The following is a 23,558-nucleotide window of genomic DNA, read 5'->3' as shown; positions in this document are numbered from 1 at the left end:
TGCAAGGGGCATCAGGTCAGGAATGACTCAAGGTGGGGGGATATTGACACCTTCTGTTTCACCAGCACAACTTTCTCCAGTACGCCTGGGAGTTCTTTGGAGATCAGCCATTCAAGTACTTACCTAAGCCTATGCTCACTTCCCATGTGAAACCTAATGGAATCAGAACACAGAGTGATGTGGCTGTGGGACATATTATTAGTAGTATTGCAGTAGCACCTGTGAGGCTTGAGAGGGCTAGAACCTGGGTTTGATAGTCCCTTGGCAACTGGTGCATCCAAGCCATCCATTGATAACTCTGGCAGTGCAGCGATCGACAGGCTGTGAGCTTTGTGGGCCCAAGAACTATAGGACGGGCTACCCATAAAGGATCTGACTGGCAGTGATCCTGGAGTCCTTGATTGGTCCAGGCGTACTACTTAAACCTGGCGGGGACACCAGGAAGTTGTCTGTGCAACCCAGCCAGCTGCTGTGACAGACCCTGCTCCTTTGCCTTGTTTCTGGTTCCTGGCCTTTGGTTCCAGCTCCGGCACTGGTTCCTGGGTTCTGGTTCTGACCCTCAGCTCTGGTTCTGGTCCCCTGGCTCCAGCTCCACCCACTCGGTCTGACTGCTCACACTATGCCTGTGATAGTGCCCCAAGAAGGAGCAGTGCCCCATTGTGCTAGGCCCTGTTCACACAGGAAGACATGATCTCCGCCCCAACGTCTTACAGTCTAATTCATGAGGCAACAAATGATTGTAACAAACAGTATGGGTTATGAAGAAGATGAGGGTAGCAACGGTAAGAATAGGCACAGGGGCTAGCTATGAATAGGACCTCATGGTTCTGGGTTCTCAGACATTTAAAACGTTGTACATGATATATGCTTAAATAAATATATCAACAATTCCCACCAGGCCTTTATGTAGCCATTAGCATTTGGCAGCTGACTGTGGGCATGAGCGAATAGGCAGGGTTGAAAGGTGACTACTGCATGATGTCAGTGGATTAATGACTAGACGCAATTGCAGATTCTCCTCTCTCTCCTGCCGATGTAACTCAAGAATAACTGCCCTGAAGTTACCATATGGGTTACATTCATTGGTGCACAGAGGCTAAAAGGCACACGCAGTTTTAAAAGAAAGACCATCTAGATTCCAAACCGGAGAACGGAAACCATGAAAAACATTGCAGCTTTGCATGATGTCCTATGGCGTTTTATTATGGGAATTTCACCTTCGATGTGAAATTCACCCAGGTGTATAGGGCCTTGCACAATCCCTCTGCACTAAGGACAAGGTATTATCATGACGAGTGCAGGGGGAGCTACATCAGAAGTAGCTACGGGGTGTGGGGGGAGGGATTGGCCTCTGCATTGCACATAATAGAGGAGGTCTCTGTACTGACTCTGCTGCAAAGATGCAGAAGGAGGGGTTAGTAACTGGCCAGAGGAAGGTTCATAAGACACACAAGTACAGCAGGCCAAGCTCTGCTCCTACTTACACCAGTGTAAATTTGGAGTTGTTCTACTGATGGCAATGGAGTGATTGAGGATTCACACTGCTATAAGTGGGAGTAGTAGTTGGTCAATTGGCTCTTTGTAGGTGTGGCATGAAGGGGCTGGGGTCACTTATCCAGTTCATAGACTGGAGTAGCAGCTGCATTTCAGCTCCCTTTGCTGGCTAAGGGTTGACAGGGTAGTCTTCACCATCCCCAACGTCCCTCCTACACTTCATGTGGCTAAAGTCAATTTCTCATTAAATGCTTTAATGTATTTTATGAGCCTGGACAATAATCTTGTAAAGGAGTTTCCAAAACCAATAATAACTGACTGTAGCAAGGATATATACACTGAGGTATTTAGTACAGTATGTGCCACCTCATTCAATCAAAATGCCGACTTAACGGAAGCACAAGACCATCGACATGTATTATGCATTGATTCCCCAGTTTCACCAAAATCCTGTTTCATGGTGTCTCCTGGAGCGTATGGCTGAATGGGATTGGGCTGCACTGCCGTTCCATAGGAAAGTAATCTTTTCACTTATAGCAATGACATAACATTTTGGCACTATATGGATTCCTCATGCTATGAAGTGACAAAATAATCTCTTCAGTGGCTCATCATTGTCCACTTACCCCACACAGAACAGAGCCTGAGCTACAACGACAGCATTTGCAAAGGGAGTAGCATGGCTGGAATAGAGTCTGCCACTCGCATTCAGGCTGAGTAGTACCAGGAAATGAATGGGACCGGTAGCACAGTAAGCTGCTATTCAAAGTGAGTAAGGATGGCAGAATTTGGATCACAGTTCTTCAGTCAGAACAGAGCCAGTGCTAGGCATAAGCAGATGAAGCAATTGCTTAGGGCCACGAGCAGCTCAAGACCTGCCCCCCATTAATTATTAGTATGTGTTGCATGTGTGTGTGTGTGTGTGAAATATTCCTGCTTAGGGCCCCCCAGTGGATTAGCACCGGCACTGGCAGAAACCATGGCCACACTAAATAAACAAACCCTGCCCTGGTGCTGACTGGCTAAAACACAAAAAATTATCCTGAATGCCCAAGAAAAAAATATTAAAGAAACAAAACTACATGTTATAATCAATCATTCTTATAATGCTGGATTCAAAGCTACGTTGCCACTCATCACATCTGCAGTGCAAATACTGTAGTCATGTGGAGGGGGGGAGCGGATGATGTTTCTTATGAGTAGCTCACTCCTAAATGGCTGAAAGTGATTGATATTAGCCATTCCAAACTAATAGCACCAGGTTGATATATAATAGCGCTATGCTCTGTCAGATTCGCGTGTCGCGTGGCAAGCACCTGACTTAATGTGACTTCAGATGAAAAATGAAGGTAGTGGAATAGTCATTGGTTATAGAACCTTTCACCTCTAGTTCACTTGTTCCCATCCAAACCAGGTTGTTAGTGACAGAGACTTGTTACCACCTGGTGTCTCTTCCTTGTGAAATGAGAGAGCTGACTCAGTCCAGTTCCTAGTAGACAGATCTCCACATTACAAAAACCAGCATCACAATCAGACTCCCTTAGTGATAGCCTAAGCAGAGAGGCTAAGGACTGCATGGACATGAGATTCTCTCCCCTTGAGTTGGTGCCTCCAAGCCAGAAGAAGTGATTTGGATGGGTCACTGTGGGGAACCTCACACTGCTGCTGCCCCGCCTGTTCGGTAGTTAACGATAAGCGTTCGCTTCCCAGCTCTGTTCACCTGGCATCTTTCATAAGCATTAACTGAACTTTAAAAAGGAAAGGAAAAATCATGTAGATGACAGAGCAATGACTGCCCCCAATGGTCTAATAGATCATGACAGGAGGTGTGATATGAGATCACTATGGCATTCTCACTGCAAAATTCACTGATGTCGATAGTCGTGTTAGGGAAATACTTTTGAACAAACTGAGGTTTGGAATTGTGGCTTCCAGGGGATTTTCTAGGCTGCCTTTTGACATGTTATGACATTTGCACAAGGTGAGGTACAGTAGAATCAGCCTGTAATTGACACTCAATTTAATCATAAGTGTAAGTTCTGTCTCATTTTATTTCTGTTAACCTTATGAAAAAAGAAATTCTTTCCCCTCTTGGGGCTATTCACTCAGAACAGCCTCATGATCTACTCTGCAGTCAGACTGTGCAGCCAGATTCTGAAGTGACACTCCTCAGTGACTGCCAATTGAGCACTAAGACCAACACAAGTTCAGGGTGAAAAATGGCACTTCAAATAGTCCTTCAGTGACGGCAGATTATGGCCCAGGTGTTTTGTCAGTCATTTAGAATGAGAGAGTCTCTACCATTACAGGACAAACGTCCTAAACTGGATGCCTAACCTTCGGTTCCTGAAGCCACATTCAGGCTTGTGATTAAAAGCGGCCTCATGTTCAGAGGAGCTGAGCCCTCCAGTTCCCACTGATTTCCCACCTACCTGGCTCTCATCATTGTAGCCTACACTTCTCTGTATGTTGCTTTTCCTGCTATGCCCTTTGGTGTGTGGGGGTACGTCTACACTACGGGATTATTCTGATTTTACAGAAACCGGTTTAGTAAAACAGATTGTATAAAATCGAGTGCACGCGGCCACACTAAGCACATTAATTCGGTGGTGTGCGTCCATGGTCTGAGGCTAGCATCGATTTCTGGAGCGTTGCACTGTGGGTAGCTATTCCATAGCTATCCCATAGTTCCTGCAGTCTCCCCCGCCCCTTGGAATTCTGGGTTGAGATCCCAGTGCCTGCTGGGGCAAAAATCATTGTCGCGGGTGGTTCTGGGTAAATGTCATCAGTCACTCCTTCCCTTGGGAAAGCAACGGCAGACAATCATTTCGCACCCTTTTTCCCTGGATTGCCCTGGCAGACGCCATTAGCATGGCAACCATGGAGCCTGTTTTGCCTTTTGTCACTGTCACCGTATGTGTACTAGATGCCGCTGACAGAGGCGATTCAGCAGCGCTACACAGCAGCATTCATTTGCTTGTGCATGATAGCAGAGATGGTTATCAGCTGTTCTGTACCATCTACCATGCCATTGTAAATTGGCAATGAGATGATGATTATCGGTCCTTCTGTGCTGTACCATCTGCTGCTGCCATAGGTGCCCCTGGCTGAGATTGCCCATGGGTGCAAAAGACAAAAATGGGAATGACTCCCTGAGTCAATTCCTCCTTTATGGTATCTAAAAATAGAATCAGTCCTGCCTAGAATATGAGGCAAGTGTACTAGAGAACCAGTGTATCAGAGAGCACAGCTGCTCCGTGTCAGATCCCGCAGAAATGATGAGCTGCATGCCATTCACAGGGGGTGCCCCTGCAACAACCCCCACCTGTTGATTTCCTCCTCCCCCAGCCTTCCTGGGCTACCATTGCAGTGTCCCCCCATTTGTGTGATGAAGTAATAAAGAATGCAGGAATAAGAAACAGTGACTTGTTACTGAGTTAAAATGAGAGGAAGGCAGCCTCCAGCTGCTATGATAGTCCAGACAGGACATTAAGCAGTGTGGGGGAGAGGAGCCCAGCATCCCGCTGCTATGATAGTCCAGGCAGTACAGAATCTTTTCTTTACACATGAAGGGCGGGGGCTGATGGAGCTCAGTCCTCTGTTGCTATGATGAAGATGGTTACCAGCCGTTCTGTGCTATCTACTGGGAATGATCAGGAGTTTTTTACCCAGGCGCCCCCAGCCGACCTCACCGGAGGCCAGCCAGGAGCACTCACGGGCTGATGATGATGATGAGAACGGATACCAGTCCTATTGTACTGCACCATCTGCCACAAGGCTGCTGCTGCTGGATATCAGCCATATTGTACCATCAGCCACCAAGGAGGGGGGGCAAGGATGCTGCCATTGACTGCTGCAGCATCGCGTCTATCAGCAGCATTCAGTAAACATAGGGTGACATTTAAAAGAGTCAAGAGAGGATTTTTTTCCCTTTTTCTTCTGGGGGTGGGTGAGGGGGGTAAATTGACGAGCTATGCCCTGAACCACTGCGGACAATGTGTTTGACACTACAGGCATTGGGAGCTCAGCCAAGAATGCAAATGCTTTTTGGAGACTGCAAGAACTGTGGGATAGCTTGAGTCCTCAGTCCCTCCTCCCTCCCTCCCTCCATGAGCGTCCATTTGATTCTTTGGCTTTCGGTTACGTTTGTTACGCAGCAGTGTGCTGAGTCCCTACTGTGGCCTCTGTCTGGAGATTTTTTAAAAATGCTTTGGAATTTCGTCTTCTGTAACGGAGCTCTGATAGAACAGATTTGCCTGCCCCATACAGTGATCACGTCCATGCTGGAGCTCTTTTTGGATTTTGATTTCGGACTGCATTGCCACCTGTGCTGATTGGAGCTCCACGCTGGGCAAACAGGAAATGATATTCAAAAGTTCGCGGGGCTTTTCCTGTCTACCTGGCCACTGCATCCCAGTTCAGATTGCTGTCCAGAGTGGTCAGTGGTGCACTGTGGGATACCGCCCGGAGGCCAATACCATCGATTTGCGGCCACACTAACCCTAATCCGATATGGTAATACCGATATTAGCGCTACTCCTCTCGTTAGGGAGGAGTACAGAAACCGGTTTAAAGAGCCCTTTATATCGATATAAAGGACCTCTTAATGTGGAAGGGTGTGGCATTAAATCGGTTTAATGCTCCTAAAACCAGTTTAAATGCGTAGTGTAGACCAGGCCTAAATGACACTCATTTGACACACCCACCGCCTCAATGCATTTACATTCCCTTACTACTTGCACTTGTTTCCTGAACACACTATGTCTGATGTTTTAGAGGGGTAGCTGTGTTAGTCTGTATCAGCAAAAACAACAAGGAGTCCTTGTGGCACCTTAGAGACTAACGAGTTTACAGCTGGTCTGAATTTGGTGCTCATAATTATGCTCAGTTTGGCCACAGATACTGGTTCACATGGGACATCAGAGGAGACTTTGCAGTGCTGGCTTTGGGAAGGATGAGAGGAACTTCACTAGTGGGAAGCAAGCTCTGTAGGGCCACTATGTTCCCCACCCCATGCAGGTGGGAGAGAGGGGGAATGGCATGGGGAGGGCATAGCTGTGCTGGTGAATGCACATGGCACTGTGTATAGACCTTGCACAGTTTACTCTCTCCCTCCAGCAGTGAGTGGATCCAGAGGGAGAGCAGTCACAGGTCCCCTCCCAGGCTGCTCCTGAGGCAACATAACAGCATGCTGCTCCTTACTCTGGCCTTGTGGCAAAGCCGTGACCGACCCCTATATCTAATGCAGCCAGTGTTTTCTGAAACAGCTGCTCTGAAATGACATTGTAAAGGAGATGCAGAGAGTACAAAATAGCCACATCTAATGAATTGTAGCCTTCCATCAGAAACAGACTTTCCACACAAAGCCTCCAGGCAGCAGGCCTTCAACAAATAGACAAATGTCCAGGCTTCACAAGTACATTAGGGGTGCTGGAAATGCCTTATTCTGAGCAGGACAATACAACTTTTCAATGTTTGGTTTCCTAATTCTCTTCCCCCATAATATATGGCTTCAGAGTGAGGTGACAGCTGCATCAGTTTTCCAGAAAAGTCTGCTCCTGCATGGATTGTGCACTGCAAACTCCCACTAGCAGGGTGTGTAAAGAAGGCAGGGTTAGGGTCTTCCTGACAAATGAGCGATTTGGGGATCATAACTGTGGACACTATAGCATTGTTCTCACAATTGCAGACAAGTAACTCCCATGTGTAGACCAGGCCTAAGATAGAGGGGGTGGGGTGTTCCTCATGCTTGCAGCCTAGGGGACTCTGTAGCATAGTAGGTGTGATCAGAGTCAGTCTGAAAAGAGACAGCTCAAAGCAAGTTGTGCCTTTTTTTTTCTTTTTTTTTTTTAGGGAGCAGCAGGTTTTATTTCTCTGTTTTGGGCTTCTTGTCTGTTCTGAATTGTAAGAAATAAAGTAGTGTTACATTGCAACCTTCCGGCAAGAATATCCTATGTTTTTATTTAATTTCTCTCTTTGTAGGCTGTGAAGCATAACACCTCCCTTAAAATGCACAGCATCTGCAAGACCTAGCAATATTAAATCATCAAGCACTGTGTGTGTGTGTGTGTATGTGTGTGCGCGCGCACGCACGCATGCGCATTGCTTGATGTTTTGGTTTTCAATGCATGGTTTGTTTGGTCTATATCTTCTTTAGATTGTAAGGTGCAGAGACCTTCCTTTTTCTGTTTGTACAGCACTGAGCACATAGCCTGTGCTCAGTAAATCATTAACCAAATCTTTTAAAGAATCACAAATCCAATCTAGATTTATACTCACTAGGTAAATCTAAAAGTGAGAGAAGTTGGGCCTGATTCTAATCTCAGTTTACCACTATGTAAATCCAGAATAGTTCTGCTAAGGTAATGGCATTACCCTGGAGTTATAGTAGGTAACTAATAGGAACCTGGCCCAATGTGTTGGATTGCTTACAAATTGCCACAAGCTACATACAGAATAGCTTTCTTTCCCGGTCTGAGTGGGGGGTAACTAGTGGGGGGTGGAGCAATTTACCAAGGGCTGTGCCAGTGATAGAGAATCCACCAATTTTTAAATCAAGATTGGATGTTTTCATAAAAGATCTGTTGTAGGGATTAGTTTGGGGGAGTTCTACAGCCTGTGTTATACAGGAGGTCAGACTAGATTATTACAATGGTCCTTTCTGGCCTTGGAATCGATGAGAGTTATCTTCTGGCTGAGCACTGAAAAGCCTCATTTTTATTGGTCCTCATCACATCTTTACCAGTAGTTGAATCAAAACCCACCTGACTCCAGTCTTCCATTCTCATACTGCGTTGGGTTTCCAGAGGTGCTGCTGTACTGTGGGAAAGGCTGATTACTGAAGAGATTGTCACACAGTAGGCTGCGGCAGAGCTTCTTGAGAAAGCGCAGGACATAGCCAATGCTGTTCACTACTGGCAGGCTCAGGAGGTGCTGCTTCCCATCAAATGAAGCAGAAACTGAAAAGCAAGTGAGGACAATTCAGTACACTCAACGATGCACGGGAGCAAAACAGTCTGAGAGGTCTTTTTAATGGTGCATGAAAATGGTTCCAGGCAATGTTTGTTTTGGTTGCATAGAATATTTTCCATAGAGAGGGATCTGAACCACAACCCTAGATCCAGATCCAAATTTTGCAGCTGGCCCTGACCTCTGTAATGGATTAACCTCAAATGCTAGTCCTGCCAGGACTTTGACAAAGATCAGATCTGAAGACGAACTTTGTGGCTCAAGTAGTGGAAAGTGGGGGTGCGTTGGGATTGGGAAGCATTTGAAGAGAATATTTATGTAAAGGAGTTAGGCTGGAAGGAGGTGAAGTCTACAGCCTGAAATTGTGTTGGAAGCCTCACTCAACTTCCTGTCAGAAGGAGGCAAGTGGGTGGTGAGCGAATAAGGAGCTACTTCCTGGATAAGGGCTTCAAGTCTCCTAGATCCAGGAAGTTCATCTGCTGAGATGACTCCAAGAAAAGGGCAAAGGTTCCCACTCTGCTTCCTGGTGGAAGGACTTGTGTTCCTCTGTTTGTCGGACACTTCTTACTGGGAGTGGGAGATGATGGGCCAGATCCTCTGCTGATGTAAATCAGCATAGCTCCATGGACTTCAATGAAGCTGTGTCACTTTATATCAGCTGAAGTTCTGACCCAATATCATTTTTTAAGAGTAGAAACAGCTGTGATGCCATTTGTTCCTAATGGTCACTCCTGTCCCTTTTCTGTTGCTGCTGGGAGGGAAGGAAGAGAAAAAATATCTGAATAAGGTTTTCAGCTTTGGTACTTGAGTATGATTCTAATCAGAAGACCTGAGTCCAATGAATTGTTCAGTCCTGACCCATAGGGTGATTCCCCCAGTAATGTTAATGAGAATCATGCTCACGCAAGGAGAGAAGAATAAATGAACAGTAGAAACCTCACACTACACTGCACTGCTCACCGCTGATTTGCATGTTTTCAAGAATGAGTTAGAATAATTTGCTGAGTGTATCTGGGTTCTCTCAAGAAAGCTGTAGCTGGAGTTAAAGTGCCCAAAGGGGAAACGAAAGGAGGAGGGAGGAATCATTAAGTGCTGCCCAGCAGGACAGAGCTGTAGGTCACAAAGCAGAGGGAGAGTCTCAATGGTAGGAAAAAGCTGGGGTGGTCCTTGCAATGCAGGTAGGACTAGATCCGAGTGATTTCAGCCTTGCTGCTTGCTTGCAGCTCTCTATCTTCAGGAGCTCATTTGAAAATTATTATTTTTATTTTATTCCCTTGTTCCAAAGCAACAACCCAAACCTCCTGCTATATAAAAAGTATTCATGCTAAGCCTTCGGTTCACAGTGATCTCTGCTCTCAGCTGCCCCAGACATGGACCCAAATTCTAGTCTCTATCCTTCATTGGGGTTCCGTGGGTGTGGCTGAGAGCAGATCTGGCCCATGGATAGACAGAGGGCAATCTTGTACCAATGAAGTCAATGGGTGTTTTACCTAGGAGTAGTATTTGACCCACCCATAATGCATATAGCTTAAGCAAATGGATAATGCTGTGTGTCACTGTACAATTAAATTTAATACACAGCCCGAGTTAGTCCAATCCTTTTGTTTCCCCTGTATTGCTTCTTTTCCCACTGTTTGATTAAAAAAACACTCTTGAACCAGGAAAAAAAGTGAGAAGACAAAGGGAAACTAATTTAAAAATGAGACAGGAAATTGAAGTGCTTTTGATATTTGATTTTTACTGGCTGCTTTGTTGGGCCAAACAAATGACATTTTCAAACACACGATGTGTTCTGTCAATAACAAGAACTAGCTTCCAAGCTAGTTCTACAAGAACTGTAATCACTTCATAGCATTCCAAAACCAGATACCGTTGTCTCTTGCGCCAATATACTGTATACCTGGGGCCTAATTCTAATCTCAAGTCAGTACAATTCCATCGCCTTCAGTAGAGTTACTCCTAACTTCTGTGGGAGGAAATGAGGCTGGGCTGATGATTTGAATAACGCTGATATGACCTTGAGATTTAAAAGAAAGGTTATGATTTTATAGCACTTTCAGATTTATTGCAAAGCCTTTTTTCAGTGTTTTACCTGACACCATCTCGCCTCCATAGCCCTGCTTGACAAGTGAGAAGACAGTCTTTTGCTGATGTGCGCAGTCAATGCATGCCTGAACTGCCTGCTGTAGGACCATGGAAGGTCTTTCAGGGCCAAAGTGATCTGGAAGCTGTTGCACTTTTTTCCTGTCAAGGTATGGCCCCATGTTTGCCTGTTTGTTGACGTAAATGCAGACTGTAGACACAAAATCCCAACACAGTCGTTAAAAGATATTCACATCACAACCAACCCTGTTATCTGGTTTTGTATATTTCATGATATTTAATTAAGAGCCCTTTCCAGTGTGAAATATCATGATGCGCAGTGACACAAATTACTAAATGCTGCTGGTTTTACGCCCATTGGATGAGTAAAGCAAGCAGAAATTGGCCCTGTATTATATTTTGATAAGTGATGACAAGTCACCTGCAATTAAGGAAGTTACTGAAAAAACTGCTGAGTCATGTGCGATACTAAAAATGTCATGCTGTGCAAAATTCTGTCTCTGTGCCAGCTCACAGAGACTGTCACAGACTCCTGAGCTCAAACGCCACGTGCTTCTTCCTGATTGTGTCATATGACCAATGACACTGTGAAAAGTTTCTCACTTAGAGTGAAATTAAGCCTGGAGTTTAGAAGCCCCACAGGAAGGCCCTCTGCACCATTTAAGATCTGCAGTGGGGCTGTGTATGGGAAAGAGGGTGCGGGCCAGCTAGCAATATGATCTGTACACCTCAGGCGGTCATGCATGCAAGCCTCAGAAAGGTGGTTGCTAAGGGCGATTTCTGGGCAGAGTGGGGGCACGACTAGGCCCTGGGGCTGTGCACACAAATTGCTCTCCTGCAACTGGCACTGTCTGGGAGATTTACGTGTTAAGCCTTTCCGAAGCAGAAGTGAAGTGAACTGCTGACTGTGCTGCCTCCAAGCTCCTCAGGAGCCATCATACCCTGCAAAGGCAGAATAGTTCACTCTACACACTCGGCTGCTACCATCCCAAGCCCTCAGAGGAGCGAGGGCAAAAGTTTGCCCTTATATTGCAAATGTTTAGAATAGAGAAGTAGAGAATAAGGATAACAGTAATTGGATGGGTAGCTTCCCAATAGAGGGCACTGCTGGGACTAAAACTGTGTGTAGGCAGCAGCACATTGAACCGTTCTGCAGCACCGTTTTGTAAAATGTATAACGGAGTTAGGGGCCCCAGCTATACCAAGATAATCCTTGTTAACACCTGGCTAGCAGGAGCCTTGTTTAAGCATGCGGGAGGTTATCTCAGTTTCAGGGTGACTATAGATGAGCCCATGGTGAGTAAGACAAGGCCTGGGTAAGTCTAAAGTAAGATATATTATAATAGCTGACTGAGTGTGCTAGAGCTGTCATCTTCCAGGCAATATACCATCATCCTCTGACAGAAATCGGATATGTGACAACAAATATCAAACATAGTGGAGGACATGGTGACAGCTGTGTAATGTTGGAAGTAATGTACAGTTTGCATCACCATAATGAAAATCTAGTGCTAATGTCACAGTGCACTCTAACGGTTATGATATAGCCACTCGTACTGAACAACAGGAAGGACTCCAGCAATAAATCCTGGGCAAATATGAATATAATAGCAATAATACTTAACACTACATAGTGCTTTATATCTTCAAAGTGCTGTACATAGAAAGATGCAATATAGTTAAAAATATAAGCAGCGTGTATGAGCTGTGGAGAGCTCTTAGACTGTAGATTTACTAACCAAATACAACATAAGATCTAATACAGTGGTCCCCAAACTTTTCAGGGTCGTGCCCCCCCCTTACCTCTGTTCATGCCCCCTCCAGAGCTGGGGCTGGGATCAGGGCTGTGGCTTTGGGGGTTGGGGGGGGAGCGCAGACAGGGATAAGGGGACCCTGGCCAGGGGCCGAGGCTGGGGACGGGGCCAGGTGTGGAGCTGTGGCCGGGCCCTGGTCAGGGGCTGAGGCTGGGGGCAGGGCCAGGGCCAGGAGCTGGGGCTCCAGCTGGGGGGGCGGAGCCAGAGCTGGGAGGAGAGCAGGACTGGGTGGCACTCCCCCACCCCCCATGGGGGCTGGCCTGGGCCTTGCCTTACCCCCCCAAACATTCATCCACTATTGTGGAACCTCTGATAAAATAAGGTGCCCCGAGTACTCCTGTTCTTTTTTCTGATAGAATAGAATATCAAGACTTGATTTCTATCTGCGTTTGTGTTTCTGAATTTGGCTCTGGGATCTGTTTCATTTGCCTAAAACCGGATTTGGTCATTTGCAGCACCCCATCCTTGGTCATAAGAATGAATAAGAAGGATTTGGTGGAAGAAGGAGTCTCCTGGATAACATTTAGTCTCCTGACATTTAAGAAACTTAGAGGGAATTTGTCAAAAGGACATAAAATGATTTAGGACAGGGGTTCTCAAACTGGGAGTCGGGACCCCTCAAGGAGTCACAAGGTTATTATATCAGGGATCGTGAGCTGTCAGCCTCCACCCCAAATCCCACTTTGCATCCAGCATTTATAATAGTGTTAAATATATTAAAAAGTGTTTTTAATTTATAAGGGGGGCCGCACACAGAGGCTTGCTGTGTGAAAGGGGTCACCAGTACAAAAGTTTGAGAACCACTGATTTAGGAGCTCAAGTTTCATGAACTCTGTTCCCAGCAGTGCCACAGACTTGAAGAAGTCACTTCACCATTGTGCCTTTCCTTACCCTTCTGTAAATTAGGAATAGCAAAATCTATCCCACCAGGGTATTATGAAGCTCTGTTATTTAATATATGTAAAGCACTTTGTGTTCCAGAATGTAAGGAACTAAATAAATGCAAAATATTATATTCTTATTAGAATGCTACCAAAAAAGAAGTGAGATTTTTCCTTTGCATGCCTGAGCTAAGGAGGATTTTTGGTTTTGTTTATATCTAACATTATCAAACCTGTTTCTGTATCGAAGTCTCAGGATAAATCCACCATCCTCCAAATTATGGCCTGCTTCTCCTCTCACTTACATGACTTAAATAGTTACTTCTGATAACTCCAACGTCAGTGGGAAGAGAATCAGGCCCATATTTTCCATAAATCATTAAACCTTGTCAAACAGAAAGGACCAGACCCTCAGCTGGTATAAATCAGTGTAAGTGAGGTTGATGGACCAATGCTGGTTTACACCAGTTGAGAATCTGACCCAGAGTCCTTAGATCACATTCCTCCATCTCCAAGAAATGTAAGTTTCTTCTTTTCCCAAAATTAAATCAACAGGTGCCTTAGGTTCACACTACACCATTGATTCCAATTACTGCTTCATCAATGCCGGTGCATCTCTGATATTAGAAATGCAAGTGTATGGGAGAGGTTGATATATTTATTCATGGGGAATAGATTTGAGATCTGTTCCAAACCTGGATTAAAAACACAGAAGCAGGACTTCTATACATGCGCCTGAGTCTCCACTTCTCTGTACCTTGTATAGGTATTCACATCTATTCAAAGTGTGCATAAAATGCTACAAAATCAGAATTATATTGTTTACCTGAACTTTGCACAGGGGGAAATGACAATACAAGGTGCAGGGCAAAGGAGAATCAGGCCCACTGACTCTCTTAGCCAACCCTCAAACTACTCAGTCAAAATGTAAACCTAGATGCTGGAACTAGGGGTGCCTCACCCCTTGGCTTGGTTTCCATCATACACAGGGTTTAGAGTTTGTTTCAAAGGCTCTCAGCACCCCCACTGCACAAATTGTTCCAGCACTCCTGAATGTACAGTCTTATAAAAAGTCACAGCTCAGAAGGCAACGTGCTCCATCTCTGCTCTGTGTGTTTAGCAATCAGTTTAGCAGGCAAACGTACTAAATCCTTCAGTCTGCATTTTGCAGGGATTAAGTTTGCTATAGAAAGCACAAGTATCAAACTACTGTACCTGCCCACTGCTTTGCAATGCGGCATTTGATTCAACATACCGGTGAGAGCTTGTGGGGCAGCTGAATTGGGTATTGTAGCTGCATCCTGAGGGATTGAACTAATATCAGGTTCTGGTGTGCTTCTTGGAGGAGAGATTGCTAAGGGAGTCATCAGAACACGAGACTTCAGCTGCAAGACATAACCAATTTGGGTAATGAAAATATATACAGTGCATTTGATTTGTATCCCACACGTTTCACTTCCACTGAACTCCCATTTATTAGCCATTTGCACTCGCATCATTTTACTTCCAGTCAAGAGACACCTTTCACTCTTTGAAAGATAATGGACTGAAAGAAACTGACATTGATTTGCAATGAGCAGTAACACTTTAAGTAGCAGGATACAATATTATACCTTCATTGTGTACTTATTTACACTTGAGCAAAATGGGTGTAAAATCAAACAAATCACAGTGGTCGCATTTTACACACCCTTTACTCAGGTTTAAATAACTAGGCGAGGCTCAAAGCAGCAGAGAATCGGGCTCTTTATCTACATAGTAATTTAGGGCCAAGTTTTGCTCCCAGTTACACAGCTGTACATCTGGTGCAAAACTCAATGACTCAAGTGAGGCTAATGAAAACGGGATTTGGCTCTTAACATGGTTTATGGGTTAGTGTCATGTTATTACTACCTAGTAAATGTCAATTGCTACGTAGTTACACTTAGTAATCCTGCTAACTTGTGGTATGCTTTAGAGACAAAGAGTTCATCTACACAGCAAAACAAGAACGGCCACAGTGATTCTCAGAGCCCCGGTCAACTGACTCTGGCTCACAGGTCTCACCGTACAGGGCTAAATATAGCAGTGTAGATGGTCAGGCTTGGACTGGAACCTGGGCTCAGACTGGAATCTGGGCTCTGAAGGCTGGCAAAGGAAGAGGGTTTTTTTTGCTGTGTAGACATATCCATACGCACCATGAGTATTTACTGTGTAATAATACAGTGCGATTATCCTTACAATACCTGGCAATGTCTATCCAATCAAATGATGGCTGGTTACCTTGTAATTAAAGAGTGCTGGCATGATGATATATGGGTCCTGAAAGCATCACCCTCATTTTTTTTTCTTTTGGTATAGTGATAAGCTTCAAGAGCACATGACTGAATATTGGCTATTCTCCAGCACATAAAATAGTGAATTCCACATTTTGCATCAGCCAGTTCAACATGTTCTTCTTACAACTGATTTTTCTTTGTTTTTAATGGACAAACTACTGAATGCTACAGAACAATGGTTTGGGGAAAATTAAACAACTTTCACATCCATACTCATTATAAGGAATGTCGCTGCCTATTAACCTTCACTCAAACCAGCGAAGGTGTGCAAAGCATCCTTTAGGTTCTAAGGAAGTTGGTACCATTAGCTGCAACCCCAAACCATGACCAAGATCTTGTGGAGACACAGACACTCTGATAAAGACTTGTCTTGTCCAACAATTTATTGGTAAGATGGGTATCTGCCAATGGTTGCAAATTCCTAAAACAGCCACCACTTCGGTTCATCAGGGTGGTAAAAATAGCTGGATCAGGAATCTGATCTGAAATCCACTGAAGTCAATAAGAGTCTTTCCATTGTATTTGGATCATGCCCCAAATACAGACACATTCCAATTATTGATTCAGCAAAATTATTGCTTCAGCATCTCTTGAGCTCAGTTGTGTAATAATACCACCATCTAGCTCTTATACAGTGCTTTTCATCAGTAGGTCTCAAAGCACTTTACAGAAGAGAGCAGTATCATTCTCATTACTTCCTCACACAACATACAACCAACCTGTGGAACTCATTGCCAGGGATGTTGTGAAGGCCAAAAGTATAGCTGGGTTCAAAAAAGAATTAGATAATTTCATGGAGGATAGTTGCATCAATAGCTATTGGCCAAGATGGTCAGGGATGCAACCCCATGCTCTGGGTCTCCTTCTGATTGGTAGAAGCTGGGACTGGATGACAAGGGGTGGATCACTTGATAATTGCCCTGTTCTGTGCATTCCCTCTGAAGCACCTGGCACTGGCCACTGTCAGACAACTATTTATTGGAACAGGTGGACCAGCAGTAAGCCCTAGGATGACCGTTCTTACAACTGTTCTTACAGATGAGAAAACTGAGGCACAAAGAAAGGAAGCAACTGGCCCATGGTCACCCAGAAGCAGAGCTGGGACTAGAACCCATATCTCCTGAATCCCAGGCCAAGGATTGAGCCACACCACCTCCCCCCCAAGCAAATATTTTTATATTCTCAATTAAAAAAACAACTCATTGTTGCAGCTGGTGCAATTTCTGTTGGAACTATCTACCTGACCCAGCCTGCCATACAGCCAATCCTCCCTCCTTAAAAAACATTTCTTCATGAGGTTTATAAAACCTAGTCCTTCCCTCAAGGGGCACTTGCTCCAGAATGCTTGATACAATATATACCTAATAAAATCAAATCTAAACTTCATCAGGCAGTCACTATGCTCTTTCTTGTATCCCAGCCCCCTCTGTTGTCTGATTAGACTGTGAGCTCTTTAAGGCAGGGACTTCATCTCATTGCTAACTGGAAAGAGACAAGCTCATTTGTAGTACTATAGAACAATAATACGATTGCGATTACTTTTCATTCAATCCTATTGTGAAGACACAAAGCAAAAGCCCCTGCATTTGGTATTCCTAGTGGCCCTTGGTGCAAAATCAAAATCATGGGACTGACTAGCACATTCAAAGGAGCTGAAATACTTATGAGATGATTGCAGAGTTACTATTCCCTACTCCCCCCACCTCCAGGTTCATGGGGCAGAAGGATGCGCAAGTGTGGGCATGAAATATTGTATATTAGCATTTTGTACCATGGCTCAACTAGCTCATTGATTAAATGGGTTACTGTGATGTTAGTTGTGTCATTATTCATTACGATAAATAATGATCCATATATAGTACTAGAGGGGTGCCTGGTGGTTTATAAACAAGTAAGATGATCAATGGCACTTAAGTCAATGGAGGAAGAGGGGGTTTAAACATATGCTAAAAGTTAAGAATTGGTTAGGTGCTTTGCTGAATCAGGGCCTAATTGTTCAATCCATTTCTGAAGCATGCTAAGCTCTTGGTCCTAATAAGATCTTGTGGCAATGAGCTCCACAGACTAATTGTTCATTGTTTTAAAAAGCATTTCCGTCACCAGTTTTAAATTTGCTGCAATATCCGGTTATAAAACATGGCAGCTCCTGATGTTAAGTCAATCACAGGTCAGGCCTGCAGGGAGCTAGGCAGGTCAGGTGATTCATTCTGGTCCATTCTTTAGTAGCATTATGCGCAGTTCAAGACTTAGAGAACCTTTGGGTGTTAAAACTAGAATTGAGAAAGTCTGCACAGAGCCACTGGTGAGTTTTAAACCATTAAAATCAATGGCGGTGGGAGCGGGGAGAATAAGCATTGGAAAGTCTTAAGCTGGAGCTGGTTTGGGGTTTGCAAAATGTGGTAAGTCAGAAAGTGAAATTGTTAGTTTATCCGTGGTAGTGTGGGTTGATGCTATGAAACTTACAGGGTCCCTCACGCTGGAGTTCTGTGCTCCTTCTCTCAGTTAGGGTTGCCAGCTGTCTAACTGCACAAATCCAAACACCCTTGCCCCGCCCCTGCCATGCCCCAGCTCCGAGGCCCCGCCCCTTCCCCTAGGCCCCGCTTCCCACTCTCTCTCTCCCTCTTTCTCTCGCCCACCCTCACTCACTTTCACGTGGCAGAGGCAGGGAGTTGAGGTGTGGGGGTGTGTGGGCTCTGGGCTGGGGGTGGGGCAGGGGTGCAGGAGAGGGTGCAGGGTGTGGGAGGAGACTTGGGGCTGGGGCAGGGGTGTGAGAGGGGTTTGGGGTGCAGGCTCTGGGAGGCAGTTTGGGTGTGGGACAGGGCTCAGGGCTAGGCCAGGGGGTTGAGGTGTGGGAGGGGTGAGGGGTGCAGACTCCGGGTGATGCTTACCTCAGGCAGCTCCCGGAAGCAGCTGGCATGTCCAGCTCCTAGGCTCAGGGCAGCTAGGCAGCTCTGTGTGCTGCCCCACATCTCCCATTGGCTGTGGTTCCTGGCCAATGGGAGCTGCAGAGTCGGCACTTGGGGTGGGGGAAGCGTGCAGAGACCCCTGGGCTGCCCCTGCACCTATGAGCCAGTGGGATGTGCTGGTCGCTTCCAGGAGCTGCATGGAGCCAGGACAGGCAGGGAGACTGCCTTAGTCCCACTGTGCCGCAGACCGGACTTTTAGTGGCTATTAAAATCTCCCGGAGTAGTTACAGTGGGAGATCAATTCAGATTCCAGGAGACTCTCAGCCAATCCGGGAGAGTTGGCAACCCTATTCTGTCTGATCTGGTTTGTTTGTTTTTGTTTTGGAGAAGAGGCACCTGAAAGTGGTACTTTATTTGTGGTTTGGCTGTTTGTCCTTAGTGCCTTGTCCTCACAGCAGGCTGGCCTCAAACTTGACTCACACACACTAGTCCCCTCAAGAACTCAAGTCTCCTGAATCACTTTAACAGGAGCCCTTTGTGAGCACTGCAGATCTGTCACCTTATGCGTCTTTAGTGGCACATTCTTGGCCTTCTTTTAAGTTTTCTTTTGCATCTTCATCCTAGTCGGTGCAGGTCAGGATAGTGCTCAAGAGCAAATAAACAGGGTACCAGACTGCTGAGAGCTCTCTAGTTTGGAAGCCTCTTCTTTCAGTTTTAGTAAACAGTTTTCTGCAAATCTAAATTTGCACTAAAGCATCCAAGTACAAATAAATGCGACTTCTAGGGGGGAAGGAAGGGGGAAATTTTATATTTAGACCATAATAAAGTAATGGCAGGATTACAGGAGATGACATAGTAACAGTGCTGCTGAAGCTTAAATGCCTTTGGAGACTGACTATCTCAGTCTGAGTTATTGCTGTCCATGAGTCTCTGAATATTTAATACCAACACTCTTCTTATCTTGGGCTGACTCTGTTCTATTGGAAATCTAACCGAACCCATGATGGACTGTGAGTTTGTGAAGAAAATAGGGCAGATGTGGAAGAAAAATGAAAAACAGAGTGAGCCACACAGTCAGAGCAAATGTGTTGAAATGGTGTAGAATATATGGAAAATCCTGCCTGTAAATCATTCAGATATGTTTTATGCACAGAGTCAAAATGAAAAGCTCATGAATGATTTGTGGGAATATAGCTAGCCATGCCCCAACCACTATGACAACGGGGTAGTGGAAACGTCAGAGCAAATGATTCAGGGGCAGGCTGTTCAGTAGTTAAACCAATCCAATGAATGATACGGTATGTAAATTAGATCCATGCCCCGATCATATATTTCTTATTCACGCATAAGTGTCATTGATGTCAGTGAGCATTTTACATAAGTGGTACTGTACATTTAGCCTTAAAGAAAGGCACTGGGTTGAGTCACGGGGTGTTTTATTAATATAGCTAACCCATTACTTATGCCACCATATGCTGAGAATTAAGACCGAAAGAGAGGGACGGCATTCTTAGTTTTCTGGGCAGATTCTCTGTTACAATGTAGAATGCTTCAATGGATCCTGAACCAACTCAGCCTATAAGGATTAGAGCAGGCTTCAGACTTCTCCAGCGTGTGCTGCTGCCAGAAAGCCACCTGCACTATGCTCCCCTCCTCTGGCCCACTCACATGAGCAAGCACAACAAAGACATAGCTGAGGCTCTGGCCCAAGATACGTATTGTTACTAATGTTCAGTACATAGGAACAAATTTTCCAAAGCTTTGCCAGGGGATGGAGCTAATGTTTTGCTATTGGTTTTAACGAGGTCAGGATTTGACCAGTTGAAACCAATGGACGTTTAGCTTTATAGGACTGGGTCCTTTGTACACAAAGGATGAAATCCTGTCCCCATAGAAATCAGAGGGAGTTTTATCGTTGACTTCACTGGGGTCAAGATTTCACCTAAAAAGTCTACACATACAAAAGCATGTGGTCTATTTTGTCAACAGTCTGTCTATCTATCTTAAGTACTTATATGCCCTCCCAGCCATGGTATCTGAGCACCTCACAATCCTTGCAACTCCTCTCTGAGGTAGGGAAGTGCTATTATCCCTATTTTACAGATGGGAAACTGAGGCACAGCGAGACTAAGGGTAACATTTTAAAAAATGCTTAAGTGACTTAGGAGTCTAAGTGCCATTTTCAAAAGTGATCTAGGCAATTAGAAGCCTTAGGGTATGTCTACATTGCAATTAGACTGCTGTGGTTCACCTGATTTGCACTCGGGCTGAGGGGCTGTTTAATTGCAGTGTAGACCTACAGGCTCAGGCTGCAGCTGGAGCTCTGGGACCCTCCCACCTCGCAGAGTCCTAGAGCCAGGGTTCCATCCTGAGCCCAAATGTCTACACTACAATTAAACAGCCCTGCAGCCTGAGCCAACTGGCATGGGCCAGTCACAGGTTTTTAATTGCAGTGTAAACATACCCTATGTTCCATTGCCTTTCAGTGAGACTTCAGCTCTTAAATGGCTTTTGAAAATGGAATTTAGGCTGCTAAGTCACTTTGGTATCTTTGAAAGTGTTACCCTAAGTGACTTGCCCAAGGTCACGCAGGAAGGCTGTGGCATAGCGGAGAATTAAACCTGGGTCTCCTGACTCTCAGTCCAGAACCCTTAATGAGGGACCATCCTCCCTAAACTTCTGGCGTTCACTTGGGACATTTCTGTGACACATTTTTCCTCTAGGAATTCCTACTCTTTGAAGAATAAGGGAAACAAATTTATACCCCCTTCTAAGTAATAGCAAGAGCCTATTTCTGCAACTTTGCCACACATTGAGTAGTACTTATACTCATGAGTTGTCCTGTTGGTTTCAATGAGATCATACACATGAATAAGTGCTACTCAGCATCACGAAAGGTTGCAGAACTGGGCTCTACGGCTGTAATCCTGCAACTGGTTCCCCAAGGTGGTACCTGTTCCCACGTGGAGGCTTCCTGAAGTCAATGGGGCTCATTGACAAAGTAGGATCAAGGGTCCACCTCTGTAAATCTGACTGTGGGATCAGGGCCCACGCTTGTTACACAAGCTAGAGATATTTCCAGAGGCCTTCAACTAGAAGGTAATGAAAACTAGAGCTAGGAGAATTTTTTTCAGTGAATAGTAAATTAGATGAAAAGTGTGTTTTTCGGAGGCCAAAACTATTTGCAAATTTGAGGTTTAATCAGGTGAATAATTTTGTACAGGAAAAAAAGATTTCTTTCAAAAGTCAAAACAATGTGTTTCAGCCATTTTGAAACACAACTTTTTGACTTTTTGTTTCAAAATGTTTCATTTTGAAATTTAACTACTCTCTTTAAAACAAACAAGCAAATAAAAAGGATGAAAAATACCCCCAAAATGACATCAAGCAAAAATCTGAAAAACATTTGTTTCAGGTCAAAGAAAACATTTAATTCAACCTTAAATGATTTTTTTTATCATTTCAGCAAGAAAAACAAGAAAAATTCAGTTTCACTTCAAACTGAACCAAATTTTTAATCAAATTATTTGGTTAGGTCTGTGACCCCTCCCCCCCAAGCCTCCTATAAAAATCAGTCATTCACTCAGCCATACTGGAAACATACCCTACCATATACTATAGTAACATCCATGGACCTGGAATGAGTTATGGGTCAAGTGTCAGCGTTAACACTTCATTCCATCATTTGTCATGAGTTGCATCACAGCTTTAATCATAGAATATCAGGGTTGGAAGAGACCTCAGGTGGTCATCTAGTCCAACCCCCTGCTGAAAGCAGGACCAACCCCAACTAAATCATCCCAGCCAGGGCTTTGTCAAGCCAGGCCTTAAAAAACTCTAAGGATGGAGATTTAATGTAGCTGAGACATCACTTCTGATATGTTTCTACAGTGACTAGGACAGCAGTACATAGAGACTGCACCCAACAGGGTACTTGTTCCGGTGAAGTGAAAGGGCAATATATCAAGGGCAAAAAAAGGTGAGACATACCAGAACCTGTTTGAGATATGAATTTACGGCAATAGTCATCGCAATGAGAAAGAAAAAGAGTTTAGAACAGGAGGAAAACATCTGATGAAATCTTAGAACAAGAGCGATGCAGAAGGAGCAGTGTCTCGGGGAGAAAATCTCACTTGATGATGGGGCATGTTGACATGGGGCATGGGACTTTTGAAACACGTTGATACTAAAAAGAAATAGCTGTCTATGTAAAAAAAAAGTCCATGGGTCATTAGGTTCTATATTGTGTATGATAAAATGTCTTTGTTGTTCAAATCTCAGTCAAAAATATATTTGAATCCAGACTGTAAATTCATAGTTTGCTAAAATTCAGAAAGCATTTGTCCATCTGTTCTGTAATAATGCAACTCGCTGGTTGCTATATAGAGTTGGTTGTCTGCCATTTGGGCATGGAGTCGCTTTTAAAAATGCATAGAAGTCTCATGGTATCAGAAAGTCATACAATTTGAGAGCTAATTAAATCAAGCGAGAGCTACGCATCACAAGATGTAATCTTTGACTGGTGCTCAGAGTGTGTTTTTATTGAGAGCTGCGCACTTCAGCAGAGGACATCGTATACACAGAGTCTAAGCAGAAACATTGCTTTGGTGTGCAAATCCTATAAAGCAAATAAATAGCACGAGGCCAGATGTGTTGAATGTTACCAATTGTGAATGTCAACTTCAGAAACTTAAGCCAGCAGCTAGAAAAAGACATCTTATTTCTGTCCTTCCCACATCAAGAAATAGCATTGTCCCTAAAGATGCCAGTCACACACACTGGAGGCCAGAAATGATTGCGTAAAAGCAGATCCCATAAATAATGAATGATCTCCAATTCATTGCTTTTCTTTCTTCTCCTAATGCTGCCAGCAAATGTGGAGCCACTGAGACCCAGGAGAGGGAATGTTTTTTGCCAGACCATCCTCTGCTAATTATGTAAAACTCTTATTGATGCTCAGTCAGAATGGAGGAGCAGATCAATGGGCCTATGATAATTTATACAGCTAAGGATCTGTCCCTGAAGGTGTCACTGCGTGGAAAGTGCTGAGGACTTGGATAGAGTAATGAGACT

General features: G+C 44.6%; 1 protein-coding gene across 3 annotated transcripts in view; it reads right to left on the bottom strand.

Annotated features, from left to right (window-relative positions):
• Positions 1 to 23,558, bottom strand: part of SCML4 (Scm polycomb group protein like 4) — a 117,184-nt gene that overhangs the window by 32,004 nt on the left and 61,622 nt on the right. For all 3 annotated transcript variants that reach the window (XM_039531703.1, XM_039531705.1, XM_039531704.1), the window contains 3 exons: positions 14,517 to 14,646; positions 10,556 to 10,756; positions 8,259 to 8,453 (listed from right to left, as the gene is read on the bottom strand). In XM_039531703.1, coding sequence (XP_039387637.1) covers positions 8,259 to 8,453; positions 10,556 to 10,756; positions 14,517 to 14,646 — 526 coding nt within the window. The remainder of the gene's footprint in view (positions 1 to 8,258; positions 8,454 to 10,555; positions 10,757 to 14,516; positions 14,647 to 23,558) is intronic.

This window comes from Mauremys reevesii, linkage group 3 (genome assembly GCF_016161935.1).
Source record: "Mauremys reevesii isolate NIE-2019 linkage group 3, ASM1616193v1, whole genome shotgun sequence".
NCBI lineage: Eukaryota > Metazoa > Chordata > Testudines > Geoemydidae > Mauremys > Mauremys reevesii.
This window is presented reverse-complemented; position numbering and strand designations above follow the sequence as displayed.